Source organism: Nuphar pumila, chromosome 11, assembly GCF_984573655.1.
Source record: "Nuphar pumila chromosome 11, dmNupPumi1.hap1.1, whole genome shotgun sequence".
NCBI classification, from domain to species: Eukaryota; Viridiplantae; Streptophyta; class Magnoliopsida; order Nymphaeales; family Nymphaeaceae; genus Nuphar; species Nuphar pumila.
In genome coordinates this window covers 35,542,635-35,567,645 of record NC_143259.1, presented here as the reverse complement: position 1 = coordinate 35,567,645, position 25,011 = coordinate 35,542,635, and the positions used below count along the sequence as shown (strand labels likewise).

Sequence of the window (25,011 nt, the reverse complement as noted above, 5' to 3'; positions counted from 1 at the left end):
ACATCTGCAAGGTTGGATTCACGAGAAAAGCATATTCTAGCAACTACCCCGATCTGGTTCTAGCTGGATGTTAACAGACTTGCCGGGCGGCAAAAATTACCGATAGCGTTAATGCTGCAATTGTTCTCTCTCGACAGATTTCAACATAGATTCAATGCTTTTTATACCAAGAAAATGAGACGAGCCTAACCGGCTATTTATCATTACACGAAATAAAAAGCTTGTCTATAGTTTTATTAGTTTCAACCGGAGAGCTTCCCATTAATATAACTTTCCTTTAGATTCTGCAATGCGTTCCGGATCCCATGCTCATCATGATTCGAGTACTTCAAGCATATCAGCCTTTGCACAACTCGATAATCCATCCGAATCGGGTGATACTGCATGCAGTTCAGTTCCATCCTCAGTGCTTCCTGTCAATTAACAGTGGGCAAAATAATTCAAACAATCTAAGCTTGTGTCTTGATTCGTGAAAAATTTATTGGAATTGGAATCTGATATCACTGAATTCTTCAGCCACTTTCAGTCTGCAACTGGAAATAGATTATCATTCCAATGATTTCTCGGACCCAAGCAGACCATTAGGTTGTGCATGAATTCTGAGAATTCTATGAAATTGAAATCTAATTCCACAAAGTTCCTCCTTTTGGCCGAAAGATGTCCAAAGGATTTAGTGAAATTGGATTCAGATTCCATGAAACTCACATATTGAAACAAGATGATTCAACCTCAGACCCATTTGAATGTAGCAGACAACAGCAGAGCTCCGTAACTGAGAATTTAGTAGAAATTAAAGGCCACTAGTTTTCTCTTTGTAGCTGGAAAATGGACAAAGGATTGGTGGAAATGGATTCCAATTCCACTAAAGACATGAGTTGGGTTTGAGGAATTGGCAGGGATTGGGATCAAATTTTGTCGGAGTAATCTGCTGTTTTACGAAAAAACCGTGGATGCAGCATAATAATCTGGATCGTGGTCTAACTCAATAGGTTGAATCTGCCTAATCCAGTAGCTGAGACGACAAACCAAGCAAAGAAGAGACAATGATCCACCAAGTGAAAGGAAAGAGCTATCACAGACTCAAAAGATCTGACTCAAGTCTATGTTGAGTTTTCAACCAATGGTTCTCTGAAAGACTGGACTTCAGTACAAACCAAACTTGTGAAACACTACCTTCTTCACCATCTTTGCGGTTATGCTTCTGGCTGCCTCAATCACTGAACTCGGTAATCCAGCAACCCCAGCCAACACAAGGCCATAGTGTGGCACATGGTGAGGCCCATCCATTAGTCGGAACTGGTTTTCAAACCATAATGCCATTCAGATGGTAGCCACAATGAGAGAACCTTATACAATCATAACAGCAAAACGATAGTAATGATAAAAGGTCAGAATGGAACCTGAAAATCTAATCTATCATTCTTCACATCAACTTGAAAATGCAAAACCTTGACATTTGGATAGAGGGTTGCCAGTTCAGTGAGGTTCTCCATGTGTGTAGCAAATATAGTATAACTGACAGCAAAACACACAATTCTGCACAAGTCACGATAAGAACTCAAAAAACCGTCAAGTATTTTCCATTTGATGAACAAGAGAGGTTTGCTCTGATCAAGAATTCCCAACAATTGTTCATCAACTAAAAAGAAAAATAAAGCCAAAGACATCAATTCACCATAACAAAATGTGATACTGATGACTAAGAATATAAAACGAACTGAAGCGGATGCCTTAAAAAGGAGAAAAGCATGACATGCATCACTGAACTTGTTCAAAGGACAACAGCCACGACCCTTAAGCAATTTGGCGAATTAAACTGAAGTCCTTTGAAAGGTGAAAGCCATGACATACAATACATCATTGAACTTGTTCAAAGCATGATAGACATGACCTTAAGTATTTAGCCTCCAAACACCAGATATTGATTGTAAAGAACCATACTCCTATAAATTATTCTTCTATCCTCCAAGCACCAGATATTGATTGTAAAGAACCATACTTTTATAAATTGTTCTTCTATCATATTCCTCTCAAGCAAGCCTGACCTATGACCCTAGGTAGGGAGTGTTAAGACAAGCTTCTAATATATATTTATACATATACATATAGATATATGCATATATATATATATGTATGTATATATTATGTAAACCAAAATACCCTATCAAGGGAAGGGTATTTCAGTCATTTCAGTTTGTAATAGAAGTCAGCCCATTAGGGGCTGACTGTATAATTATTATTTTTTCTGTTTTTTTGCTTTTTTGCTTTGGCAGTTTTGAATGGGACAGCTCCAACTAGCTGTAGGAGATGCTCCCAATGGCCGTTGGGAGCAGCCCTATTCCTTTGCTGTTATAAATAGGGCTTCAAGCCCAAGCATATTGTAGAATACAAAAACCTTTATTTTTTACCCTTGTGAGGGTGGTTGGATCAATCAATTAGTTCTTATTGGTTGATTGTATTATTGTAGGTCCATAAGAGACTTGTTTTGCTTTTGTTCTTGTTTCATTACATGGTATAAAAGCTTTGGTGCTCGGGTTGTTGTTCATTCGGAAAGGTCAAGAGGAGGATCGTGAAATTGGTGGAGCATCGGTTTGTGGGAGCATTGCATCGGGAAGCGCACCATCAAAGATCTCCTCAACAAAATTCTTGCTACCTTCTTTTTTCATTCTCTCTCTCTCTCATTATTGTAAAAATGGAGGGTGAAAGAGAAGTGATCATCTCCATTCCCGTAAGACTCAATGGTACTAACTATGTGATGTGGGCATCCATAGTGAAACATAAAATATAGAAAAAGGGTCTATGGGGTTTGGTTGATGGGACCAAAAGAGAGCCCAAACTTATACTCACTAAGATTGAAAATGGAAAGTAAGTAGCTCTTCAAGGAGAAGAAATGTTTAAGGCCGTCATCGAATATGAGAAAAAATGAAAAGAGTAGAGGATGGGTCATTCAAAAATAATTGGATGGCTCATCAATAGTATTGACATAAAAAAATGATTTAGCTTAGCAAAATTTGATTTTGCTAGTGATGCATGAAAATATCTTAAAGATATGTATAGTCTCAAGGATATTGCTCACATATGCAATGTGCAAAATAAGGTGAAAACTATGACCCAAGAAGAGATAAGCATTAGAAAATATTACAATGCCCTCTCTCTTCTTTGGAATGAATTGACTCTTCCAGAGCCAAAATGGCATTGCCCCCAATATATAAAACTCTCTGAAAAACAAATAAGAACGAAGCATTTTTATCAATTTGTTAATGGGCTTAGACCCGAATTTGAAGGAACCAAATCAGTCATTCTTCATAAAAGAGGTGTACCTACCATAGTTGAAACTCTTGAAGAGTTAACTATTGAGGAAAATAGGTTGAAAAAATTATTCTCTTTAAAAGATGAAGAATCCATGCTTCCTATGTCAAAACGCAGAAATCACAGTAAGAGTTATAATCCTCCTCACTTTGTAAGAAATTATGAGAATGGAAAAAATTTCAATGATTATGGAAGAAGTCAAAATGATAAAAGAGGTGATCATGAATACAAGAAAAGTGGCAAAATAATATATTATCATTGCTATGAGCCGGGACATATCAAAGCCTTTTTGCCCCAAAAGAAGGAAAGAAGATCAAAGCGATGATAAGAAGGTGACTTCGCTGGGACCATCTTTTGAAAAAAATGGTGTAGACGATTCCAAATGCAGCGGCTCATTATCTTTGGCACAACTCATGGAGGTACTACAACCAATGTTTAAAAATCAAGTTTCTTCCTTCTCGGATGCGGCCATATCCACAAGTGTTGACCCCGATAAGACTTCTTGGATTCTTGATTCTGATGCTTCTTTCCATATGACCCCAAATGAGTCCATATTATCTGAATGTCATACTAACTCAAATGATTCTTATGTTTCAACCGCCAATGGAACTTCCTTAAAAATTAAAAGCTTTGGGGCTTTTCAAAAACAACAAACTTTCTTTATACCAAATATTAGAGTAGTATCAAAATTGAATTTAAACATCTTATTCGTTTCTCAAATTGCGGATGGATATAAAATTTTGTTTTCATCTAATGATTGTTTGATACAGGATCTCCAGTCCGGGAAGCCGATTCGGCGAGGCCATAAAAGAGGAGATCTCTACGTTATGGACAATCTTGAATTATCAAAACATATTTTTTGTAATTTTGTGAAAAATAAAGATATAGAAAATTGGCACAAAAGACTAGGACATCCTAATGTGTCTAAATTACATTTGTTTTCATTTCATATAAGTTATAAAGAAAGGGATTTTATTTGTAAATATTCCATTCTTTGTAAAATGAAATTCTTACCCTTTGAGCCTAGTCATTTTATATCTAAAAATTCATTTGAGCTGGTACATTCGAATTATGGGGACAGACTCCGGTTATATCAAAAGGAGAAGTATCTTATTATGTTGTGTTTGTGGAAGATTATAGTAGAAACTCTTGAATATATTTTCTTAAACACAAATCTGAAGTATTTGATTGTTTCAAAAAATTTCATTGCTATACAAAGACTCAATTTAAAACAAATATTAAAATCTTTAAAACTGGTTTTGGAGGTGAATTTGTGTCAAAGGAGTTCAAAAATTATCTTGACTACAAAAAAAAGGGCCATTACCACAGTTTCTAAAAGAAGAAGGCATTGTGCCTCAATACACCATGTCTGATAGTGCCTACCATAATGGTATAACTGAAAGGAGAAACCATACGCTTAAGAAAATGATTTGAGTGATGTTAAATCAGTAAAACCTTTCCTTAACCTTATGGGGTGAAGCTAACCTTTCTTATCATATATATGCACATGAAGATGTTTGAGTGAAGCTAAATTATATAACTCACATATAAAAGCTTTTGATCCTATGATGAGTGAATTTTTCATTGGTTATCCAAAAAGATTAAAGGGTTTTAGGTTTATTGTCCATCTTATATACTATAAATAGTGAAATAAATGAAATATGATTTCTTCAAAATAGTTTTATTGTGATAGATGCATCTCAAAGTCTTGCATTTGAGGAATTGCACTATTCAGTTTCTCTACTTGCAAAAGAAAAAAACTTAGTTTTCTCGATCATTGTCCCTTTGGTTGATGTTAGAGAAAATCAAGTCAATGAACATCAATTCCAAGTAGAAAAAGTTGTTGATGAAGATATACAATATCAACAGGATGCACAAGTTCAATTTAAACCACCAGTAGCACCTATATAAAGGTCCACGAGGATCAAGAAATTTGTTATTTATCTTGATTATGTGGTGTATTTACAAAAGCCCAACAATTTTATAGATATTGATGATGATCCCTTAACCTTTACAGAAGTCATTGATAGTGATAGATTGATACATTGGATCAATGCCATAAAAGAAGTGTTTGACTCCATAGCAAAGAATCAAGTGTAAGATCTAGTACATCGACCTGATAGAGTCAGACCTGCAGGTTGTAACAGAGTTTTTAAGGCCAAAATAGACTCTAAAGGGCGAGGAAAGAGGTACAAGGCTAGGTTTGTTGTAAAGGGATTTAGTAAGATGAAAGGGATTTATTATAATAAAATATTTTTTCTTGTCTCAACTAAAGAATCGTTGAGAATAATCATGACCCTTATAGTTTATTTTAATTTAGAGCTACATCAAATGGATATAAAACCAACTTTCATGAATGGGGATCTAGAAGAGGAGGCATATGTGCAAAAACCTCATAGTTTCAGTGTAGATGACTCGAACAATTTAGTTTGCAAATTGAAGAAATCAATCTATGGACTTAAACAAGTCTCCTGCCAATGGTATAAAAAGTTTAATCAGGTGATTTTGAATTTTGAATTCATTGAAAATGTTAGTGATCAATGTATATACCTTAAGGCTAGTAGGAGTAAGTTCATAATCTTGGTTATGTATGATGATGATATTCTTCTTATAACTAATGATTTAGGTTTACTACATTAAACAAAATAATTTATTTTCTCTTATTTTGATATGGACATGGGTGATGCTACTTATGTCCTTGGAATCGGGGTCCATTATAATAAAACTAAGGGTCTACACGATCTCTCTTAGAAATCCTATATTTTTAAAGTTCTTAAAAGATATAAGATGAGACATTGTTCTCCAGGTTCAACACTCATAGTAAAAAGGGATAAATTGAGCTTAAAGGACTATCCTCATGATGATATTGAAAATGTTCAGATGGCATGCATCTTGTTTGCTTCGACGATTGGGAGTTTGCAACATGCGCAAACCTGCACATAACCTGACATCACATTTGATATTGGGATGCATGGTAGATATCAATCTAATCCAAACATTACACATTAAAAGGCTGCAAAAAATGTCATGCACTACTTGCAAGGAACAAAGGACTATATGTTGACCTATAGAAAGGTAGACCACCTTGAGGTTGTTGGATACTCAAATGTGAATTTAGGAGGATGTCTCGACAGTAGAATGTCTAATACAGGATACGTCTTCCTATTAGTAGGTGGTGTTGTCTTATAGAGAAGCAGAAAGTAGTCTATAACTGCAACTCACACCATATATGAAAAATTTATTGCTCTATACGAGACATGCCATATGGATTAGAAACATCATTATGAGTCTTGGTATTGTTGATTATATTAAGAGGCCACTGAAGATCTTTTGTAATAATGAAGTTATTGTATCGTTCTCTAATGATAACAAGAGCACCACTTCGTGTAGATACATAAAATTAAAGTACTTTGTTGTTAAAGAAAAAATAGAGAATAATTTAGTGTGTATTGATACAATTAGAACAAAAAAATGATTAAAGATTCTCTTACTAAAGGGCTAGTATCGGAATTGTAATCCCAATATGCAATGAGGATGTGTCTATTTGATTGCTTGTGATGTATGCCAATACATTATGGCTTTATATAATCACATTTATGAAACTACATTGATTCTCTATGATTTTGTATATTGTTGATTATGTGTAAAGTGTCATTCGTTTGTGAAGAAAGAATAATAGAATAACAATATTAAAAGGACCAAAAGAATGGGTCAGAGACTAGCCTATTCATAAAGGTACTCTTAACATGCTAAACACTTAAAATGAATGATATTGTAGTACATAAAAATATGACATCTCATATAGAGATGTTCATCTTCATGACTCGTATGATTTGTTCTTGTTCTTGTGATTCAGTATAGCATGTGAACCCACATGCAAATTGCATCGAGAGAGCGGTAAAGAACCTCAATATTATGCTTTTTCGTGTCAATGGGTCAAGTCGGAGAATGTTGGTTTTTTAGATTGGATCCAACCCGATGTGACCTGTATTGATCCAAGAACATCAAAGGGTTGTTCAGATCATGGGGGTTATGGTTGTAGGACAGTTATGTGAATATGAAGAAGTCATGTACTTGTCCATCAATGTGTTAATCATAACCTATATAGATCTTCCACTATAAATAGGACACCCATGGTAGTGTGTTAAGAGCAACATACATATTATCACTTTCTCATTCTCTCTGGAGTTCAAGGGTCTTACTCACATTTCGATCCGACAACCTGGGCTCATCGAGGGTATCAATTGACTGAGGAGAAGGACGATAATCCACTTCCACCAAAGCTTCATCTGGATTATCCATATTCACTTTCGGTAAGTGGCACTTCCTGATCCATTTTATGCTAACATCCCCTAACCAAAACCAGGCCACACACAAAAAAAACATGTCCTTATACTCCTCAACAAAATGGACTAGCTGAAAGAAAGCATAAACATATTGTTGAGACTACTAGAACACTTCTTATATCAAGAAATGTTCCAAAAATATTTTGGGTCGAAGCTGCTCTTACGACGATTTATTTGATAAATAGGATGCCTTCAAAAACCATTGAAAATATTTCTCTTATTAAAAAATTATTTAAAACATCCCCCGATTATAAAAGGTTGGGAGTATTTGATTGGAAATGCTTTGTTCTTACCAACAAAAGTGACAAACTTTCCTCAAAAGCAATTCCTTGTATTTTTCTAGGTTATGCCGAAAATCAAAAGGGATATAGATGTTATGAAATTAAAAGAAACAAATTATATGTTTCAAGAAATGTTATTTTTCTTAAAAACGAAAATGGATTTGGTAAAGAGAAAATCCAAAAGCATTGTGACTATTCATTTCTCTTCGACCTTATCAATGCAGTGTTTTAAAACTCGTCGAGTCAACTTGTTGACTCGGCTCGACCCTCCAGCGAGTCAACCCGGCAAGGCAAACTCGGTTTGCCAAAACTCGAGCTTGACTCGGCCTGACTCGGGCGAGTTCTGGGATGTTTGAAATTTGATTTTTTGGGTATTTCAGAATAAAAAAAAATGGTTTCTTGCGTCAATAGGGAATAATTAATTGGCTTGTATAATTTGATCAATTGTCTTGAGAATTTCTTCTTTGATTTTGTTATGGATTTTCTCACACATAGTATGTAACCCATATTTCTCTCAAATATCTTTCTCTCAAATATCTTTCTATTTTTCAAATTACTGAAATGGCTATAATGTTAATTTATTTTTTATGATTGAATAGGATCATGACTTTGAAAAGAACTTGTCTTTAGCTATGTGTAGTTGGAAGTGTACACTACATGAGCAAGACTGTGATTCTTGAGCCTATAGTATGGCTGAATTTCTCTTACAAAGAACATTGGATATCCTTCATAGTTTCATCTAAAAAACTATAAGCCTCGGCCCCTCATTCTGCTATTCAATATTGTCTTTTATTAGATGATTTCCTTGTGAGTCTATTCTGCATAATCAGATATTGTGGCCAATTTTTTCTGGCAGTCATCCTAATGCAGCTTAAAAGTGTAATTCTATATTGTACATGGTTACTTTTGATATGTGGGCATGTTTCATAAAGCAGAAGTCCAATATTTTCTGAGCCAGGATCAAACTCTGATTTTGAAGTGGATTGGGCCTACAAAAGGTAGAACCTGGTGAACTGGCCATTACAACATTTATGAGTTGGTCAGGTCTCATCAACTTCAGTACAGACCAAGCATGGACCATTTTAAAAAGTCCCAACTACAGACATATTTTGCTTAACATGAGCCCCTGTATATGAGTTTATCATCTCTTGTTTACTGAAAAACATGGTTTGAGACAAATTATATATTATTTTCTATTAAAATCAAAAGTTAACAAAACTCGGTCCGAGTCACCAAGTTGACTCGCCGAGTCACGAGTCGAGTCCCGAGTCACGGGTTTTAAAACCTTGTATCAATGAGCATAAAAGATGTGATAACATTCATGATATGCACGAGAGTGACAATAAGGACACTCATGATGCACATGAGAATGTGAATGAGGGTCTTGATAATATAGACCTATCTGATAATGAAATTCAAACATGCACTCGACGTACCGAAGACCATCCACCATGTGCTTTAGAAAGATATTATAAAAATTAAGATATAAATTCCTCTAGTATTAGAAAATCCTTGAGAATTTCAAAGGCTCCTAGCAGATTTGTATCTTATGACTCTTTTGAACCTAAATATAAAGCTTGTCTAATGGCTATACACTCATATGTAGAACTGTCATCTTATCATAATGCTAAAAATCATCAAAAATGGATTAAAGCAATGAATGATGAATTAGAAGCTTTAGAAAAGGCAAAAACTTGGAAAATTCAAACATTAACTAAAGGAAGAAAAACTATAGGACGTAGATAGGTCTATAAGATAAAAACTAGAAGTAATAGGACATTAGAAAGATATAAAGCTAGGTTGGTAGCCAAAAGATATATTCAAGAATACGGAATAGACTATGATGAGAGATTTGCTCCAGTAGCTCGAATGACCACTGTTAGAACCTTTATTTATATAGCATCAATTAAAAAATGGTCAATCTTTCAAATGGATGTAAAAAATACATTTTTGAATGGTAATCTCAATGAGAAAGTTTACATGGATCCCCCGCCAAGTTTAAATTGAGCACATAAAAAAAAAATTGGTTATGAAAAGCATTGTATTGTTTAAAGCAAGCCCCCCAAGGTTTGGTATGATCGATTTAGTAGTGTCATGACACAACTTTACTTTAAATCTTGTTATACTGACACTATATTATTTGTCAAGTCTTCTAATGAAGGAATGGTGATATTACTTCTCTACGTTGATGATATGATTATCATATGAGGTGATAATCAGTAAGTTAGTCATATCAAAAATGTGCTCAAAGATAACTTTGATATGACAGACCTTGGTTTTTTACGATATTTTCTTGGAATAGAAGTGACTTACTCACCTCGTAGTTATTTGTTATCGTAGACTAAGTATACAACAAAGATCATTGAACGGTCAGGACTTTCAGATGAAAAACGAGCTGATACTCTAGAGATCATCAATGCATTGAAACATAAGAAATATTTGGCATTTGGATAGTATGAACTCATTTGGAGTCATATGAAAAGAGGCACCGGAGTCAAGTATCCAAGAAGTCTTACTGGGGTACCCACTTGTAGATATGGCAACTCTCGAGAAGGAAGAAGTTTGAGCCTTGAGCTTTGAGCATTGGTTGTAGTGCCTCCATTAGTTGGGCCAAGGATAGCGAGCCGATACACTTGGAGTCATCTACATTATGGCTTTCAACTAAAGCTACTATTTTATCATCTCTATGATCTTTTCTCTTTCTTTTGGGACAAAAAGGTTTGATATGTCTCGGTTGATAGCAATGGTAGCATATAATTTTGTCACCTTTTTTGTATTCATGATCCCTTCTTTTGTCACTTCTTTCATAGTTAGAGTTTATTTCAGTCTTATTTTTCACAAAATGAGGAAGTTTATAGCTCTCAGTATGATTATCGAGCTTTGACATAGCAAGCATGGATTCCTCTTCTTTTGGACCGGATGGTTTCTTCAACATATTTTCCTCCATAGTTAACTCCTCAAGGGTTTCTACTATGAATGGTACACCTCCTCTATGAAGGAGGGCTGACTTAGTGCCTTCAAATTCGGATCTAATCTCATTGACAAATTGGTAGAAATGCTCTCTTTTAATTTGATTCTCACGGAGTTCTACATCTTGGGGACAATGTCATTTTGGCTCAAGAAGAGCCAATTCATCCCAAAAGAAAGAGACTACATTATAATATTCCCTAATGCTTATCTCTCTTAGGATCATGGTTCTAACTTTATTTTGAACATTACATATGTGAGCAATATCTTTAAGACTATACATGTCTTTAAGATATTTTCACGCATCACTAGCGAAATCAAATTTCGCTAAGCTAGAACATTTGTGAATGCCCATACTATTAATGAGCCATCCAATGATCTTGGAATGACTCATCCTCCACTCTTTCCATTTCTTTTCATAATCGCAAACGGTTCTAAACATTTCTTCTCCTTGGAAAGCAATTTCTTTTCCATTCTCAATCTTGGTGAGAATGAGTTTAGGCCCCTTTTCGAAACCATCCACAAAACCCCATAGGCCTTTTTTTCATATTTTGTGCTTTACTATAGATGCACACATCACATAGTTTGTATCATTTAGGCGTACGAGAATGGAGACTATTACTTTTCTTTCATTTTTCATTTCTTTACAATGAAAAAGAAAAAAAGAGAAGAATAGGGAAGCAACAGAGAGAGAAAGAAGGATAATACACAATTGAAGAGGTAGTGCGCTTCCCGATGCAAGGATCCACGATCCTCTTGGTGTTATCACGATCCGCCTTTTTTATATTATGGAAGTATGCCTCAAGAGCACCAAAGCTTTGATACCATGTAATGAAATGAATCCAATCTAATAAATGTGCAAGAACAATATAATGAAATGAATCCAATCCAACAAATATGCAAGAACACTCTTCAATCAAGTAGAATGCTCGATTGAATAATCGAACCACCCACACAAGGGCCGAACAAACTTTGTTATTGCATAAAAAGTTTCTACTAAGATAGTACATTTCCAAGGGGCCAAAGAGCCCTATTTATAATAAAGGCGGCCTCAAGGGAGCAGTCCAACTAGCTGTTGGGCTGCTCCCAACGGTCATATTTCTGACCGTTGGGAGTAGCTCCAACAGCTAGTTGGAGCTGCCCCACGTCATAAAAATAAAAGGTACAAAAAGTTAAAAAATAAAAAAGGAAGTCAACCCTTAATGGGCTGATGCCTATTTACAACTGAAATGGCCGAAATACCCCTGATGAGTATTTCGGTTTACATAAATATATACATACTAATATATATATATATGTATATATCTTAACATTTATTACAATATATAAAATGATCAGAATACCCCTAATATATGTATATTGTATAAATATATCTATATCAGGTATATATATACATATACATGAATATATATTTATACAATTTATTTTAACACGTGATTTTCTGGTTATATATTGTGCAACTCGTCATTGTTTCATGTGTTATGATTTTTTTACAATTTTTGTTATTTTTTCTGATTTTTCACGATTTTTTTTTAAAATTTTAAGTTTTTTTTACGATACCTATCTTATTTTGGGCCCGACCAATACGGGTTACGATACGATACGTATAACCTTGCAACACACACAGACACCAATCTGGCCATATTTGCAGAAAAGAAAAGAAAGGAAATTACTTGAGAGAATTTGAATTATTATCATACTGAATTTAAGAAGACATTGGATTATTTTCATGGTAGCATTTACAACGAAACATTTTTTGTGAGTTAGTGTGTGCAAGAGTTAGTCAATAGGTAGCAGTTCAGAGAGGGGGAGAGGAACCATGTGTCTGAACCAGCTAAGGCAAGCGAATTTGTTAATAAAGAATGATACAACACCATTCACTCCTTTACTGCAATTGAACGTAATGAGGTTTTAAAAATGATAATTCCAGAAACACAGAAAATCTAGTAACCAGTAAATTTTAGTACTTGGTGTCAAAGTTACGAATAGGTAAATTACTAGTCCCTGAATTAAAATAGATGGGATAAGATATAAGTAGTTACGCTTGGAGCGACAGCAAATGTTCACAGCAGCTCCATGCAACCGCAAATCCATCAGTGGAGGATGTGGACCTCCCAAGTTCATCAATCACAATAAGACTCCTACAAATAAAATAACCAATATAAGGAAACGGATATTCTTCTCTCAATCCAACAAATAAAAAGCCATAGATTTTGAATTATTTCACACCTTGAGGAGACATTCTGCATGAGGAATGCTGTCTCTCTCATCTCTGTCATGAACTGTGTAATGCAAATCAGGCAGTAAAATGAATGAATGAAACTCAAGGCAAACTGAAACAGTTAGCCCATAATAATTAGCTTCAAAACTGCCTTGTCTCATAAATTGCATGGATTAGATACATATATGACAATGCATACCAGAAGTATTTTCCCCAAATCCTGGTTGAAATGCTACAAGGTGGCTTATAGCTTGACATATTAATTAGAGACTGGCCATCCATGGAAAACTTTTGGGAGTCTTGAACTCGCAAAAAATGATCTTTTTACAAATCTTAATGTTCTTACAGCCTTCCCCTTCCTCTCTCTATTGATATTACACCAATAAAAAAAAAATCTTACATAGTACAGAGGTAGCATATACAAGATGCTGTAATTACGTGGTATGGAGCTTAAGTTCCATTCTTGCCAATGTAATAATGTGTTCGACTCAGAGTTACCGGAAGCGCCTAGCTAAAAGGGGAAGCGCGCTTCCCCGAAGCGCGCTTCGGAAGCGCGAAACGTCGCGCTTCCGAAGCGTGGGGGGAAGCGTCCCCCTTTTTTGGGAAGCGCGTTTCCCTTTAATGGGGGACGCGTTTCCCTTTAATGGGGGACGCGCTTCCCTTTAATGGGAAGCGCGCTTCCCATCACGCTTCCCCCACGCTTCCCCCTCGCTTCCCCCACGCTTCCCCCTCGCTTCCCCTGTTTTTTTCAATTTTTTTGTATTTTTTATTTTTTATTTTTATTTTTTTCGCTTCCCCCTCGCTTCCGAGACGCTTCCTAGGTCGCTTCCGAGACACTTCCCGAATCGCTCCTAAGTGGTCCCACGCTTCCCCGCTTCCTAAAATTTTGAAAGTGCCTCGCTTCCCGCTCCCGCTTCCCGTATCGCTTCCCGCTCCCGCTTCCTCAACTGGCAACCATGGTTCGACTCCAAAGTAAAAAAAAAAAAATCCATGGGGGTAGAGTTTGTAAAAGTTTCTTCAAAAAAGACACTATAATCAAGACACAAAGTTCTTGATGAAAAACGTGTGCACAAATGCGCAAAAAGAACTCTTAGAACACTTGTGCACAAAGGCACAACCCACAATATCTCACAAATGCACTAAGGCATAAAAAAGGAATGAAAAAAACTTATTAGATAATGCTTGGGCTTTGACTCAAAGCCATAAAAATACACAAGGGGAGAGCCCCTTTAAATAGAGAAATGGAGACCTTGGAGGGGCTCCACTTCTAGTCGTTGGAGCCCCTCCAACAGTCACAAATGTGACCGTTGGAGGGGCCCAACGACTAAATGGTGGGCTCCCCAAGGTACACGATATCCTAAATTTAAAAAGGAAAAAGATAAAAATAAAATAAGAAAAAAGAAAAAAATTACAACATATTCAATAATATGAATATGCGCAAAATGACTAAAATACCCCTATGACTATTACAATATATATATATATATATATATATATATATATATATATATACATATACATGTAGGTAGATACATGTACATATATATGAAATATATATATATGTGCATGTATCTTCCTATATATATATAATATATATAAAATTATAATGAATTGGTATTTACAATTTAACACCCCCCTCAAACTTAGTGCATGATGACCGAAAGTTTGCCAAGAAGGAAATTGAACCGCGGAGAACACAGTGTTTTGGTGAAGAAATCGATCAACTGATATTCTGAAGTTACATACGGAAGATCTATGACTCCTTTCAGATATGCTTCTTGTTAAGATTAGTCAATTGAATTCTGTTTTATTCTTAAAAGTGTCTTTTTGATATTTCATTCATAATAAGGGACCCATATGTAATTTCCTCTTGAGACTAACTTCCTCTATTTAAACTAAAGGAGAGTAGCCCTAATGAATGAAAAATTAGTTTCTCTCTCTCTCTCTCTCTCTCTCTCTCTCTCTCTCTCTCTCTCTCTCTCTTTGCGTATTCAACATGGTATCAGAGCAGGTCTCCCTTCTGAGATGACGCTGCTGATGACGATCACGATGATCCTGTTGCTGATCACAGATCGTGAAGGAGGATCAGATATATTGAATCGTGAACTGCTCATGGATTCTGAAGACGTTGCAGTCGCTGATCATGGAGAAGCTTCTAAAATCGTGTGCTTGTGGCTTGAAGACGCTGCTGGTGGTGGTTGTAGATCGTGAAGAAGGATCGGATGTGTGGATCGTGAACTGCTCATGGATCTTGAAGTCGCTATGTTGTTGATCGTGGAGCAGCTGATGCAGATCGTAGATCATGTTTAATTATCGTGAAGCATAAGAAGAAGATATTTCAGATCTAAAGACATCGTCTGGATCGGTTAGATCAAATTGATATTATTTTGGGGTAGAATAAATTTTTTTTGGATACTGTTGAATCATTGCAGTCGGTGATCATGTCTAAAATTAGTGATAAATCACTGTTGAATGCCTGCGATCAGATTATTGTTGTGAAGCTTATATCATCATGTGTTTTTGGATCTGCCTATGGTCTTTATTTTAGGTCCTCGCTAATTCAGATCTGATCACAGATCGGCTTATATCGCCATTCCTTTTAATGTTCTGGTTGTCGAGAACAAAAAATTTATAGGGATTCTTATACAAGTCATGGACCTGCATACTCCTTTGGATCTGATCGTATGTTTAAGGTGTTGTGAAGCCTCTATCGTCGTTTTTTGTTTAAAGATTCAGATTTGATATTTTCTGTCGAAGTCAGATTTCTCAAAATCAGATCGTATTCAGATCTGATATTCTTTTTGATGTAGTTGAAGTCGTCTGCTGCCAGATATGGAAATTGTTTGAAGACCCAACAAGGAGATCACGTGAAGGTTGAAGTCGTGTGAAGGTTGAGAGAAAAACCCAATGATAGTGGAATCAGATCAAGTGGAGATCTAGACTGCTGAAATTTTTTTTTGTTTGTCAGACGTTGATCTAAAATTAGGTTTGACGTCAAGTCTGGAAGGAAGTTGTGCAAAGACTTCAAGGTGTTTCGGTAAAGGCCATTAACTGAATTCACTTTGCTATAGTCTCTTTTGCCATACCGATCATTTCCTCCTTGACCTTGATTCTTGAAATGAGGAGGTCTATAGGACTTCATGTTATTTCCCGGTCTTGACACGACATTAGCCATTTAACCATCTTCTTGAGTAGAGGAAGTAACAAGAATGCTAGAATTATTTTTGCCAATCCCCATACGGGTTTCTTCACCACTTAGCTTGGTGATAACATCTTCAAGTGAGGGGGATGTGAAAGCAGAGAGAAGAGAGGACCGAACTTGTTCAAATTCGGGTCTAAGGCCATTTAAAAAGTTGAAGAACCGGTCTTCCTCAAGTTGTTTGTGCCTTAATTCGATTGCCTCTCCACTCCATTTAGGTTCAAGAATTGCGATCTCGTCCCAAATAGAGGATAATTCGGCAAAGTACTCCTGAATGGTCATGTCATTTTGTTGGAGTGTCAAAGCCCTCTTTTGGAGAAAGTACTTGTGGGATAGATCTCTTGAGGTGTACATTTTCTCAAGATATACCCAAGCTTCAGAAGCCTTTTTAAATTTGATGATATTGGCGTTTATCTTGGTCTCAACGGATGAGAAAATCCAAGATAAGATCTTGAAGTTCTTCATTTCCCAATCATCATGTTTTTTAGAATACTCTTCAAGGGCCTTTTGTCTTTCATCCCCTTCAAGGATCTTAATATCCCCTCCTTCAATAACGGTAATTTTGGGTTCCGATTCCGGTATGGATCCATGAATGTAACCCCAAAGCCCCTTTCCTTTAATATGGGTTTCCATATTACCAGCTCAAACATGATAGTTTGAGCCATTAAGCTTAAACCCAAGAGAGAAATGGGAGTCTTTTTCGCCCATTAGAGAGGAAAGAAGTCAAGGAATAATATGTACCTCAATTACTTTTCGCGTCTTCCTTGACAAGAGAGGCTCCTAAAATATTGCTCGAAGAAGGTGATCCTCTTTGATTTCAAAAAACTTGAAGGCACGCTTTTCGAGGAATGCAAGAGAGGGCGAATCACAATTCTTCTTTTTCAACGAGGCTCTAATACCATGTAAAAGTATCTTCAACAAGATATTTTAGTTGATAACGCAATAACTTTGAGAATAAATGTGCGAACATACACACAACAAGAACACTTGGAATACTTGTGCACAACAAGCACAACACACGGAATCACAAATGTGCAATTGCACTCATAAGATTCATAAACCACTAAAAGGTTGAGCTATAATCCCAAAACCCTTAAAGAAATACAAGAGGAGCTGGCCATATTTATAGGGCTTTTAGGAGGCCTTGGGAGGGGCTCCACATAGTCGTTAGAGCCCCTCCAACGGTCACAAATGTGACCGTTGGAGGGGTCCAACGACTAGTGGGTTGGGCCCCTCCCAATGCAAGTACACTGCATTAAATGAAAAAGGAAAAATAAAAAAGAAAAAAGGAAAAAATACAAAATCATATTCACGAAAATGAATGTGTAAAATACCTAAACTACCCTTAGCAATATATATTATATATATATAGTTAGATACATATACATATGTAATATATGTATATGTATCACCTTATATATATAAAATATATATACGAAATTACAACATATTTTAACAATCATATTAACAAGAAACGGTGCCCAAGATATTTTTGCAACAAAGGATCATCTTCAGAAACATTTTGTTACTAAAGATCTTGGTTCCCTCGGATATTTTTTGGGTATTGAGGCTGCAAGAAACAAAGAGGGCTTTGTTTTGTCACAAAGAAAGTATGTGTTGGACTTATTAAAAGAGACTGGAATGCTAGGAGCGAAGCCAGCTAACATTCCGATGGATCCCAAAACTCCTATGTTCAATGAGAAGTCTGAATATGTAGATAGTACCAATTTTAGATCCTTGGTGGGTAAGTTGTTATATGTGATTGTTACTAGACCTGACATTTCATTAGCCGTGAGTAAAATTAGTCAATTCATGGATAAACCTACCAAAGTTCACTGGGATGCAGCTATGATGGTTCTCAGGTACTTAAAGTCATCTCCTGGTAAAGGACTGTTGTTTAAACAAAATCCTTCCTTGGACATTGTTGCATACACTGACACAGATTATGCGGGGTCTATCGAAGATAGAAAGTCAACAACTGGATTCTGTGTTTTTGTGGGAGGAAATCTCTGTAAAACCCGCGTTTTCAAAAAAAAAAAAAATCGGACCCGGGTCAGGTCAGGTCTGGACCCGACCCGGGCCCGCCCTCGTTCGGGTTTTTAAAACCCGACGCAGGAGAGGTTTTGTTTAAAAAACAAAACCCCCCTGTGTGCCGCACCTCACCCGCGCAGCTCCACCTCTCTCGACAGGTTTAGGGAAATCCTTTTAGGGTTTCCCCGAAGATCGCCCCCCCCTGAGCCTTTAAGAGCAGCGTAGGAGGGCGAGGGGAGGCACACCTCCCTCTCGAAGCTCCTCGCTCCCCTCACGCGGCCCTCTCCTCCTTCCCTGCGCACGCCGCCGACCGCCGCCGACGTCAGTCTCCTTCCAGATACGCAGTCTCCACCTTCTCCTCCTCCCCCTCCCATCTCTCTCTGTCACCTCGCTAGGACGCCGGCAGGCGGCGCACGGCCCCTGCCGCGCCCTCCCACCTCCCTCTGTGCCCATCGGAGACCCGACAGGGGGCATACAGGGCCCCTGTCATCCCCTTCTCTCTTTTGGGGTGCGCTGGAGTGCCGGCAGGGGAAAATGGCCCCTGCGGAGCCCCTTTCTCTTCCTTGTGAGAGATCGGGCGACCGACAGGAGGTCGGTCGTCCCCCTGTCACCTTCCCTTCTGCCATGATCTTCGTAGGGGTCAGCAGGAGGTTGATGGCTCCTGCCGCCCTGATTCCTCTCTCTTTGGCAGGGGCTAGCCCCCTGCCACCTCGGTGATGTCGGCAGGGGCGTGACCCCTACCGCTTCTGTGCTGACGGCAAGGGGCTCGACCCTTGCAGATTTGCCGGTGTCGGCAGGGGCTCGACCCTTGCCGATCCGCCGTCGGCAGGGCCTCGACCCCTGCCAATCCGCCGCCGTCGGCAGGGGCTTGACCCCTGCCAATCCGCCGCCGTCGGCAGGGGCTCGACCCCTGCCGATTCGCTACCGTCGGCAGGGGCGCGACCCCTGCCGATTCGTTGCTATCGGCAGGGGTTGTCCCCCCTGTCGATTCGCTGCCGATGGCAGGGGCTATTCCCCCTGTCGCTTTGTTGCTATCGTCAGGGGTTGTCCCCCCTATCGATTCGCTGCCGATGGAAGGGGTTATTCCCCCTGTCGCTTCGCTGCTGTCAGCAGGGGCTTGCCCCCTGCCGCCTTAGTGTCGTCGGCAGGGGCTCGTCCCCTACCGCCTCGCTGTCATCAACAATCAGGGTTTTACTCCCTGTCAGTTGTTGTTGGGTAGGGGCTGAGGCCCCTGCCATTTGTTGTTCGGTCAGGAAGGGGCCGAGGTCCCCTGTCGCCTAATTCTACCAATGCCTCAGTCGCACCATTAATTATATTAGCAAAATTGAATATTTAACACTCTTGCATATTTACGCAACAGGTCCCAATCGTGCTCCGCTGCTCGACCCTCGTATTATCCTCACGCGTAGGCGTACGCAGCTGCACGACATCCCAAAGTAGGGTAAAGTTGCACAAGGGGCAATAGATCTAATTAAGTTGAAATAATTAAGATGTTCATGCTAGTTGTACTTAGATTTATATTGCTTTTGCGTGGCGTATTATTCTTGTCTGCATGTTTATGAGTCGAGGTACGATTTTACTCTTCGAGTATTAATTTGCGTATTTGCTTATGTGTTGAAGGTGGTTTCGCACTTTTTGAAATACATATGCCCTTGTTTGCGTGTATACATTTCTGCCTGCATATTTCCTTTGAGTGAGGTACGACCTCATGTCTCATGTATTACTTATGACCTTATGTGTTTGCCTCTCTAAGTGGTCAAGGTATGGTTTGGCACCTCGTGTGTTACTTATGCGTTTTTCGCTTAATGTGCGGCATCGCAAGTCGAGAGTTGCTTGTCGTCATGTTATAACCTGCATATGCTCACATTTATGGTAAATATATACTTACATAAATGAAGTCTTGTGCCTATCCTGATTCAGTTGTTTTCAAAACACTAAAAGTTGTACTTGTGCATTGCAGTTCTTTAAAAGAGGGTTTCCTCCTGCAAACCCAGTGCTCTTCAAATGACACAGCTTTTGCAAAGTTAAGTTTTAATCCTCGCAGGATTTCGAAGTTACATTTGAGTCCTCCCAAGTCCGCACACTTGGGAGAAATATTTTATAACCCTGATTCGAGTTGCGACCCAATTCGAATAACCCCGATCAGGGGCATGAACATATGAATGAGTGGGGTTTTGTTGAAGGACCCATTCTTTATTTATCAATCTAGTGTCACATGTCGATACTAAGATAAATTTTGGATGCAAGATTGATAGTGGTGTGCCTTGCGTGAATGACTTAATGTGGCATTATGGCTTTTAAGGATGAATCGTGTCAAATGAGCACTCCTTTATTCTTTGGATCGTTATGAAGTTGTGTATTGAGTGTTCCTTTTGAGAAGCCCACACACCTCCATGGTTCAGTATAGCGTACTTTTAGACATGCACCACATGTTAAGTACTTTGTTGATCGGACGAGAGATCCGAGATGACCTTGCATCATGAAATATAAAAAATGTTGTTGAAGTGAATTCAAGACTTATCTTGCCAGGCTGTGTTGTATTAATTTTTTTGCAGATAATATCTGTTGGGGTTTCTTTTGTGGAACCATTTCCCTTTCATCGTAGTCGTACTCTTGACAAGTACGACCGTACTTTTGACAAGTATGTCTTCTTACGTTGCGATGATTGGATGAGTAGGTTGTGACAACCTCGATGAGTGCAAATAACAAAATGTTGTGATCACCTAAATAAGTGATGTTTTCGCCTTCACCGGCAAGATACTCGAGTTGGTCGAAAGACCAGAATATGTAGAATGGGTCTTCAGTTAACTACCCCTAATGTACTCATTCGAATCGCTGACTCCTGTCAGGAGAAAGGACAGAAAGGTACAAAACTTCGATGGACAGGCCATTAATGGCAGTTACGAGCAAAAGACTCGGCTTCCCCAGTCATCGGAGTTAGGGGAATGGGACTACCATAATTATCCTAGGTGGTAGCTCTCCATGTTTGGGATGCATCGATTGTTTATGCTGCTTTGGGGATTTCTCTCTTGGTCACCGACTGTCCCCTTAGGTGCGGACTCAGTCAGCTATTCAGGTTATCATAAAATACATAGCATAATAAACCCCCGGATCAGTCTAGGCTGTTTCTAGAGTCGTGCCTTGTGCGTACCCACTTGGCCAGTTAATATCGAAACATAATTTAAATCCGATTACACAATTTGTTGAGTTATACGCGTATGAAAGTTATGGTGTGCCACCGGTTCAATACTTATGGAATTGTGTGTGTGGTTGATGAAATATTGTATTTTGCTAGTTAAATTTCTTATGCAGTTCTTTGCTTGTAGTAGTTAGCCTACTTGTGTCAGTAAAATGCTTGTAATAATTTTAGCATTGTGCTCATGATAGTTTGCTCTATGACTCTGCTGAAAGCAAATTGCTATTTAATTGTCTGTCTACTTGACATATTAAATTATTCTGCTTAATTATGTTTTATATTGTCATGTCTGTGCACCTACCAGTTTTTAGTGAAACTGATCCATTTTATGGGCAGGTTTTGGATAGGTAATACAGTCTGCGATGGCACGATGGCGTGATGAGATCAAGATAGAGCTCCTTCCCTGACGTTTCGCTCCTGAGGACATGTTGGTAAATTTGGTATAAAGGGTATTCCAAAATTTCTCTTTTTATTAAACCTTGAGTTACTAAAGTTGTTTTAGTAAACTTCTTCTCGGTTTCAACAAACAAATTCTCCATCATTGAAATTGCATTTCAAAACCATTTGATTTCAATAGTTGTGCGGAATTCGACAAAGGAAAGTTTACGCTGTAATGCGTTCAAGGTCCATTGACTTGTGGTTTTAAAAATATCATTTTCCGCTGAAGTACTATTTAAACTCTGATTATTGTATGATTTCAAAGCTTTCTAAACTATTCTAAAAGTTACAAGTCCTGGATTTTTGGGGCGTTACAATCTCGTTACCTGGAGTAAGAAACAAACTGTTGTAGCCAGGTCGAGTGCTGAATCATAATACCGAGGTATGGCTCAGAACGCAGCTGACATCATGTGGGTAAAATCAGTTTTGACCGAACTTCAGGTGAAAGTATCCCTACCTATGTTGATGGTGTGTGACAATAGGGTTGCTACATATATTGCCAACAACCCAGTTTTTCATGAAAGGACTAAACATATTGAAGTCGACTGTCACTATATATGTGACTTGGTTCAGGCTGGTTATATTTGCATAGATCATGTATCTTCCGAAGATCAAGTTGTTGATGTCTTTACCAAGGCTCTTGCGAGGCCTAGTTTCTCCCATTGTTGTGACAAGCTTAGCATGATCGATATCTATGCTCCAGCTTGAGGGGGAGTGTTAAGATTAGTCAACTGAATTCTGTTTTATTCTTAAAAGTGTCTTTTTGATATTTCATTCATAATAAGGGAAACTCCGCCTGTGTAGTTATACACTGCCGGTCCCAAGCCCGGATAAAGGAGGAGGGTTGCGGTAGGCCTGTGACAGCCAGCATAAAAACTTTGTCATATCCTATGAAAATGAACCAATATGAGAATTTCGTTGGGGCGTTCCCTACTGAGCGACGCGCTGTACTCTCTAGGCCCGGAGGCAGTGATAAATGTGCAAGGGTTGCTAGGTCGTCGCCCAGAAGCGACGCGTCACACCGGCGCCCGGGTGTGGTGTCAAATAGGCAAGGGTTCCCTCACTTTGTTGGACGGGTGGGGGTAAAGAAGTTAGTCCAAGACCATAAAATTAGGTTAGCCACTTGGAACATAGGGTCTTTAACTGGTAAGTTGGTAGAGTTAGTAGATGTTATGTGTAGGAGAAAGATTGATATTTTATGTCTTCAAGAGACCAAATGGGTAGGTGAGAAAGCTAAAGTGATAGAACCTTGGGGATATAAGATTTGGTATACAGGAATAAATAGGAATAGGAATGGAGTAGGGATTGTTATGAGTCGTCAGTTTATAGATAATGTAGTTGAGGTCCGTAGGAAGGGTGATAGAATTTTACTTATTAAATTAGTATTAGGTACGGATATTATTAATATTGTTAGTGTTTATGCACCTCAAGTAGGTTTAGATGATTCCATTAAGCATCAATTTTGGGAAGATTTAGATGGAGTAGTACAAGAGACATCTTATGGAGAAAAGCTTTTCATCGGCGGTGACCTTAATGGACATGTAGGCATTAGTAGGGATGGATTTGAGAATATCCATGGAGGCTATGGTATAGGAGAAAGAAATGAAAGTGGAGAAAGGATTTTAGATTTTTGTTTGTCCTATGATATGATCTTAGCAAACACTTGGTTTAGGAAGAGGGAGTCTCACCTAGTAACATTTAAAAGTGGGGTTAATACGAGTCAGATAGATTTTTTCCTACTTAGAAAGAGAGATAGGGGTTGTTGCATCGATTGTAAGGTTATACCAGGAGAAAGTGTAGCTACACAACATAGAGTCTTAATTTTAGATCTTAGAATTAGACAATGCCGCAAAAGGGATAGACATAGGATAGATCCTAGAATTAAGTGGTGGGCACTGAAAGGAGCTAAACAAGGAATGTTTGTAGAGCAGGTAGTTAAGGAAGTTGATTGGTGTCTCGAGGAGGATTCAGAATCAATGTGGAATAAGATAGCGGGTGGCATGAAAAAAGTGGCTAAGGAGGTATTGGGTGAGTCTAAAGGCGGTGCACCACTAGGTAAGGATACATCATGGTGGAACGAGGATGTCAAATTAGCTATTAAGGTTAAAAGAGAGTGTTATAGAAATCTAAGTAAGAGTCGTGATAATGAGAATTTGGAGAAGTATATGATAGCAAAGAAGGAAGCTAAAAAAGTTGTTCGAAACGCGAGGGCTAAGGTATATAAGGAGGTTTATGACAAGTTGGATACCAAAGAAGGCGAGAAGGATATTTATAGGCTTGCAAAGATGAGAGATAGGAAATCGAAGGATTTGGGTATGGTTAGATGTATCAAAGATGAAACGCAAAGGGTTTTAGTCATAGATGAGGAGATTAAGGAGAGATGGAAAGATTATTTTGATAAGCTATTTAATGATAGTCATGCTCAAGATCTTGGAGACTTCTCCATTCCTTTTCATGAGATAAATCGTGACTTCATGCGCAAGATTCAAAAGAAAGAAATTGCAGAGGCTTTGAAGAAAATGAAATCAAGAAGGGCAGTTGGCCCAGATGGTATACCTATCGAGGCTTGGAAATGCTTGGGAGAGAAAGGTTTAGAATGGTTGACAAATCTTTTTAACTTGATTTGGCGAACAAATAAGATGCCTAATGAGTGGAGGAAGAGTACTTTGGTGCCTTTATATAAGAATAAGGGTGATATACAAGATTGCACAAACTATCGTGGTATAAAACTCATGAGTCATACTATGAAACTTTGGGAGAGGGTGATTGAGTCTAGGTTGAGGAAGGTTGTCATGATATCGGAGAATCAATTTGGTTTTATGCCTGGAAGATCAACTATGGAAGCTATACATCTTCTTAGACAACTTATTGAAAGATATAGAGAGAGGAACAAAGATTTGCATATGGTTTTTATTGATTTAGAGAAGGCATACGATAGAGTACCTAGGGACGTTCTCTGGTGGACAATGATGAAGAAAGGTGTTTCTCTCAAGTACATTAGTATAATTAAAGATATGTATGAA

The 25,011-nt window shown here is 38.1% G+C and overlaps 1 protein-coding gene across 2 annotated transcripts in view; it reads right to left on the bottom strand.

Moving 5' to 3' along the window:
• Positions 1 to 92: 92 nt before the first annotated feature.
• The window catches only part of MSH4 (MUTS-like protein 4), a 255,757-nt gene continuing 230,838 nt past the window's right edge, over positions 93 to 25,011 (bottom strand). The window contains exons 20-24 of one of the 2 annotated variants that reach the window (XM_089980878.1): positions 13,133 to 13,185; positions 12,946 to 13,044; positions 1,401 to 1,536; positions 1,174 to 1,296; positions 93 to 413 (exon numbers count right to left, since the gene is read on the bottom strand). In XM_089980878.1, coding sequence (XP_089837004.1) covers positions 243 to 413; positions 1,174 to 1,296; positions 1,401 to 1,536; positions 12,946 to 13,044; positions 13,133 to 13,185 — 582 coding nt within the window. In that variant the 3' untranslated portion in view covers positions 93 to 242. The remainder of the gene's footprint in view (positions 414 to 1,173; positions 1,297 to 1,400; positions 1,537 to 12,945; positions 13,045 to 13,132; positions 13,186 to 25,011) is intronic. The other variant, XM_089980879.1, reaches the window with a different exon arrangement.